Source organism: Podospora anserina, chromosome 2 (assembly GCF_000226545.1).
Source record: "Podospora anserina S mat+ genomic DNA chromosome 2, supercontig 2".
Classification (NCBI taxonomy): domain Eukaryota; kingdom Fungi; phylum Ascomycota; class Sordariomycetes; order Sordariales; family Podosporaceae; genus Podospora; species Podospora anserina.
In genome coordinates, this window is record NW_001914858.1 from 3,503,830 (window position 1) to 3,510,303 (window position 6,474).

Genomic DNA, 6,474 nt, shown 5'->3' on the forward strand with positions numbered 1-6,474 from the left:
GCAGCACCCAGTGCTCGAGTTGATGAGTGAGCGGCCAACAGCGGTGATCCAGCCTTCCCCTAACCCTGCGCGTCGTCAGCATTGGGAACTGGCTACGGTGGGCACAACGCCAACCAGTTTGGTAACTTTTGTTTCCACTCTTGGCCCAAGCTCCCAACCCAATTTGTAAAAGCACTTTAACAACAAGCCCGACCCCACTCCGCGTCATGTTAGCGCGCCGCGTCCAGGGCGTCGCGTAAACTCTTGAAGGCTTGCCTTCAGCTGCCTGGTCTCCCCCACCAACTCATTCTTTGTCCACAGCATCCGCCAACAGACCACCGCCAAAATCGACCAAATTTGCCACTTCACCGTATACCCAAGGAAGACCCCTTCAGCTGGATGCAAGATAGAACACTTCTACCAAAAAAAAAGACAACACCAGGCGCCATGTTCGCTATGGTTGACCCAGCCGTGAACAGCGGTTTCCAAAGTTTTGGCGGTAACAATCAGCACAGCAGTTTCGTCTTTTCAAGTCCACACAAGCCAGCCAAATCATCACCTCTCTCTTATGCCCCCATGAGGATACCTTCACCGACATTGCCATCAGACGATGCCCCTGACATGATGCTTTCGTCCCCTCTTGGTCCCTCGTCAGATTCATCCCATCTTCGCATGAGCCAGTCCTCGCCAATACGGTCCTCATTTGACAATAATGAGAGCTCCGGACCACAACCAAAGTTCAGATTTGCCAATCGGAACCCAGCAAAGAACAGCAATCCTCTAGTCAAAAAGCGGAACGATGTACAAGACTCGAGACGAAGACTCTTTCTCAATAATGTACGGCAGAGGCAGGAGGACAAAAAGTTTCAGCGACGGGGTGGACAGGATGAGGTTCGTTATTTGCCTTCCACCTGTACTTTTCTCTTCTCCCAACTAACAGCCCCTGGACAGATTGCCAGATTAGAGTTCAACCGTCTCCAGAACGAACGCCTCGCCTATCTTGACCGAGAACGAGCCAAAAACCCTTATGCACTCTGGGAACAAGAGCTTGAGGACGAGCATCGCAGCTTGCAGTCACAGCAACGGCAAATGCAACAACAAAATCCAGACGAAATGATGCTGGATGCATTGGAAGAGGCAGAGATGGCCGAGATTGCCCAAGCAGAGGCGTTGCTTCACCAGGACAACAACTCCTCGAGACATATCAATCAGGATGACTCTTTCGATGATGACGAGGATTGGGATGAGTTGTTCATGGAAGCGATCCAGACTTCACAGCAACACCATATTCAAGGGCAACAATCGGGCGGGCAAGATGTGGAGATGTCTTGATTATGATACTTCACGTTGTCTTGAGTTGACGAATTACATATGGCACTGTACATTGGAAGGCATATATGCCCCGTTGTAAGAGATGGATATACCCAGCAGAGAAACGGGTTACTGAGAGTGGAACAACATATCGATGGTTTACATGTTTGGGCGCATGGCATACTGGACATCAAGGAGTTATTGGAGTCTGGAGATACTTTCATGCATTGAGAAGCGGCGTCGGCTTCCAGGTAGGCTGACTTAATTGTATTATAATAGAATAATGCTGTATCAAAAAGAAGTATGAAAGAATGGCTTTACACGACGACTGTACTCCGTACAAGTGTTCAAAATATGGTCCGTGCACTGTGATTGCGTTCGAACCCGGCGAATAGCGTGGTTCAAAATTTGGGGAACCGGGAACCGGGACCCGGCCGAACAGCTGAGGGGCACTGGGCCGCTCCGGAGTTGTCACATGCCAATGAGCCGAGAGTGCCTTACGTCTTGAGATAACTTACTTCACCTCGACTACATAGGGGAAGTACCTATCACAAGGCGCGGCGCAGGTACCTTGCGTATAAAAGCAGGCCAACTGTTTGGGAAATATGTCGGAACAGCAAACCAACAGCGCTGCGGCACCTGCCGCCGCTGCTGCTGCTGCTGCTGTCAAGCCAGATGCGACTCTCCCCACCACAACCACTACTCCGGCCGCTACTATCACCGCCCCAGTTGTTCAAGATGGGAAGAAAGCGGTAACAGTTGAAGATGTCGCCGACGACGACGACGACGTCCCCGACCCGGATGAAGACGACCTGGATGATCTGGACGGTAAGCTTCATTTACCCCTCACTTCTTCTCACTCCAACCCCGTTCACTAATACCCTCGTCAGACATGCTCGAGGAATTCAACGCCGTCAAACTTGGACCCCCCTCCAAGCCCCCAGCAGCCGCCCCATCCCTAGGCCCAGAACGCCCCCCATCCAGTGGTGATGGTGGTGACCTCCCCCTGGACGAAGATGAATTCGCCCGCCAGCTCCAAGCAGGCATGGCCGACCTTCTAGGTGAAATCGAGTCCTCCCCCGAGATGCAAGCCCAGTTCGAGTCCATCTTCAAGGAGCTCGGCGCCGCTGCCTCCGCCGCTGCCTCCCCAGATCCCAAATCCCCCTCAGCAGGAGCTGCTGCTGCTGCTGCCCCAACTCCCCCCGTTGTCCCCCCCCCTAATATTCGCCCCCCATCTAGCAGCGGCAGCGGTGCCGGCGGTGCTGAAGCCTCCTTTCAAGAAACCATCCGTCGCACCATGGAGCGGATGCAAACTTCGGGGGAGCAAGCTACTGCTGCTGCCGCCGCGGAGGGATCGGACGACTTCCTTGCGGAGCTCCTCAAGCAAATGCAGGCTGGCGGTGGCGGGCTGGGTGATCTCGGTGGGGAGGGGAGTGAAGAGGAGTTTTCCAAGATGCTTCTAGGTATGATGGAGCAGCTCACCAACAAGGAGATCCTCTACGAGCCGATGAAGGAGCTGCATGACAAGTTCCCCGAATGGCTGGAGAAGAATCGCGACAAGACGTCGGCCGAAGATCTCAAACGATATGAGGAGCAGCAGGGGCTTGTGGCGGAGATTGTGGGCAAGTTTGAGGAGGCGGGGTACAGTGATGAGAAGCCGGCGGATAGGGAGTATATTGTTGATCGGATGCAAAAGGTATGTCTTCATCTAATCGCATCCTGGACGAGGTATGATGCTGACCAAAGGGGAATAGATGCAAGCAAGTGGTCAGCCGCCAGCGGATTTGGTGGGGGATATGCCCTCTACGCAAGACGCGCTCGCCATGCCAGATGAGGGGTGTGCTCCTCAGTAGAGGTTGGGAAACGGTACTATCATAGATGGTTGATTTTCAGTTTGTCATGTTCGACCATTTGAAAGAGAGCGAGATTTGTTGTCTTTAGAACTGTTGAGCTTGTTAGATATCTAGCGCTGGGCACACATGTTTGTTTTAGTTCATCACCGAAACCCACGGGTTGTACACAAGTATATAACAGAACAGCATTATGATTCGCAAAGCTCCCCCATCCTGAACGCTGAAGTGCATTAGTCCTCCAGACCCATTCCACTGAGGCATTCCATGGCAAGCACAAACAAGAGGTCTTGCTCTAAACTCAGGAATATAGGTAGGCTGACAGGCAATATTATGACAAAACACTCAAAAACATTTTCTTTATTGGAGTATCACTTCATTACCTATTATTCGACATCACCACACCACACATTCTACAATCAAAGCGCAGTAACAAATATTTTGATCCGGTATATTTCCCAGTAGCTAGGCTTATCACAGCTGTGTTGTTTGGTATCAAAAGACTCTTGAAAAAGGAAAATCCTGTCCCTGTCCCATATCCACCCCTGACACCCACACTCCCTTTCCTTCCCTTACTCATAACATTACCCAGAGATATCCTTCATACCTCCAATGGGGGGGTATATCATCAAATGCTTCCCCATCGAAATTATACACACAAGGTGGTATCCCATCACAATCAATAAAATCATTAACCAGTATATATACCCATACTAACGGACATATACTGCGGCCCCGTGGTAGAACGCAGGCCAAAAAGTAAAGAACAAGCACATTAAGACTTGTCTTTATTCAAGCAACAGAGTCCTTCTTCTCATAAGCCTGGGGCTCGGAAGAATTGCCGCCAACATCTCCCTTAGGAAGCATGTTGAGCTCATCTTCTTGGGCATCGAGGCCACGGAATTGGAGCCAGAAGCAGAGACCACCGATGGCGGCGGCAATGGCAACGACTCCATAGTTCCAGACGAGAAGCGGGTCGCCAGCAAGGGGCACCAGCGCGAAGCCGATGGCAGACGAGATGGCATTCATGAACAGACAGACAGACTGAACCATGGAGCGCATGTTTGCGGGAGCCTTGGAATGGGCATACTCCAAGCTGGTAATGGAGGCCAGAATCTCGGAGAAGGCGATGAGAACGTAAGAGCCGGTCTGGGCCCAGACGCTGATCTCGACATTGGGGCACTTGATTGTCTTGCCGTCAGAGCCAAGCAACTCGGCACCGTCAGGACCAAGCATATTGCCGCTGGCATGGTTGCCGCACTCGCTCTTCTGGTAGAGATAGTACTGAAGAACGCAGGCCCAGATCATGGCGCTGGCAGCAACGAAGTAACCGGCAGCGATACGCTTGATGGGGGTGAAGTTGATGCGGAGCTTGCGAAGGGCGGGGAACACAAGGGTATCCATGAGGGGGATCATGATGATCAGAGCGAAGGGGTTCAAGTTGGTCAAGACGTCGTTGGGGACACCGCCGAGCTTCATGGTGGCAGCTTGCGAAATCAAGTTATTGTTAATCTGATTGTAGCAGAGCCAGAAGAGTGGGTACCACATGAACACAGCGCAGGCATTGAAGCCACGGCGAACCTCATCAACCCCTGATTTATGTTAGCTATAGTTCGAAGCAAAAGGTTGAGATGGCGACAAAACTTACAGGCGTCGTTGAAGTCCATCCACTTGGGCTTGTTCTGAATCTTGGAGGGCTTGACGTTCTCCCAGAAGGTACCGTCGTGGAGGTTCTTGTAGGTCTTGACGGGGTTGAGGGACCAGCGGCCCTTGTTGGCGAGGGCGAAGATCTTGAAGGCGCGGCCGAGAACTGAGCCAGCGGGCGGGACACGCTTGTAGCGTCTGCGACCCCAGAGCATAACCAGGGGGCAGAAGCACAACATGATGGTTGGGAGAGTGTAAGAGAGCCAGAAGCCGACATAGTGCTCGCAGTAGACCATGCTGAGCTGACCAGCGAGAGCACCGAGGTTGATGAAGAGGTAGAAGTAGTGGTAGACACGGGAAGCGGTGGCCGCAGGGTCGACGATGACGCGCTCACCAGTCGGCAGGGTGCGAATCACCATTCTCTCGAGATCAAGCTGCTCAACAATCAAGGGGTTGACGTTGGGCTTGAAACCACCGGTACCGACACCCATAGTGATGATGCCGAGAGTGAAGGCAGCCAGCGCACCATTGGGGTTCTTGATGACAGGGGGAAGACCGGAGATGATGAGAAGGATGTGACCGATGATATCGATACCGAGGGCGGCACCGATGGTTCTGTAACGACCGAGCCAGCTGTCGGCAACGTAGGCACCGAACAGAGGCATGGTGTACTGCCAGAAAGCATTGAAGGTCGTCAACGAGAACGAGGTTCTCTGACCCAAGCCGAGGGCACCGGCTTGGCCATTCTCGATGTCGTAGCTAGCACCTGTGGTGGAGTTGTCTGGCAGCTTCTGCTGAATGAAGTTGGTGAAGACGGCAGTGGTACCGTAGTAGGAGAAACGCTCGCACAACTCGACGAAGGCGATGGTGTAGATGCTCCAGGGAATCTTGTCGGGGATGCGGCGGAGGGTGTGAAGCTCCTCGTCGGTGGGAGATCTGCCATCGGCGCTGACACCGAGGTCGTCGTCCTCGACTGTGCTGCTGAGGACGGGGGCCAAGCCGGCCGCCTCCTTGTCCTTCACGATGGCCTTGACATCGTCGCTCACGGCGATGCTCGTGGGGTCGGACGCCATGGTGGGCTGTGTGGGAAGCTCTCTCTGAATGGAACACTCAGGTGTTGCCTTGTCTCGTCTTTGGAGAGCGGCCGTAAGGTCGCCGGGTGCCAGGTGGATGGAGAGAGAGAGACTTGAGCCTGCCGTGTCTGAGAAGCGAAGCAGCAGGACGGCAGGTATTATATACGACCCCGCGAGATATATTTTTCACCTTAAGCAACCAGTAGTGTGGCAAGCGAGCACCGCATGGGGTACAACTGCACCTGCCCTCCCTGCTGCCCTACCTTCCATGGGTACAATCTGGGGCAGGAGCGACCCGAGGGCTCGAGTGATGGTCGAGTCTCGGCTCTTTCTCTGCATCGTATAGTATTCCCGCTCCCGGAGGTACCAACGGAAGGAACAACGGACCATGGACAGGGAAGGAATGCCCACCTCTGGAAAGTGCTCTGTCTTGGGATGGCTTGCCACCTTCCAAGATTGACCAAGAGCGCCAAGAGATAGATGAACAACGGGTTGCCTGCCGTTTTCCCCTCCAGTCAACCACAACCCGCCCCCTCTTTCGACGAAACGGCAACATGCTACTGGCGATCCCTGGCCTGATATAGAGGGGTGGCATGTACACGAGGGTAATTGCCCCA

General features: G+C 53.4%; 3 protein-coding genes across 3 annotated transcripts; 2 read left to right on the forward strand and 1 right to left on the reverse strand.

The window, feature by feature from the left end:
• Positions 1-378: 378 nt before the first annotated feature.
• Positions 379-1,311, forward strand: PODANS_2_10090 (uncharacterized protein; the record flags this gene model as incomplete). The annotated part of the gene is made up of 1 exon (XM_001911783.1): positions 379-1,311. The coding sequence occupies one exon, from the start codon at positions 379-381 to the stop codon at positions 1,309-1,311; it is 933 nt and encodes a 310-aa protein (XP_001911818.1).
• A 584-nt stretch (positions 1,312-1,895) lies between these two features.
• PODANS_2_10100 (uncharacterized protein) lies at positions 1,896-3,143 on the forward strand (the record flags this gene model as incomplete). The annotated part of the gene is made up of 3 exons (XM_001911784.1): positions 1,896-2,118; positions 2,181-2,986; positions 3,045-3,143. The coding sequence occupies 3 exons, from the start codon at positions 1,896-1,898 to the stop codon at positions 3,141-3,143; spliced, it is 1,128 nt and encodes a 375-aa protein (XP_001911819.1).
• Positions 3,144-3,932: 789 nt separating this feature from the next.
• Positions 3,933-5,857, reverse strand: PODANS_2_10110 (uncharacterized protein; the record flags this gene model as incomplete). The annotated part of the gene is made up of 2 exons (XM_001911785.1): positions 3,933-4,732; positions 4,789-5,857. The coding sequence occupies 2 exons, from the start codon at positions 5,855-5,857 to the stop codon at positions 3,933-3,935; spliced, it is 1,869 nt and encodes a 622-aa protein (XP_001911820.1).
• Between the last annotated feature and the right edge of the window lie 617 nt (positions 5,858-6,474).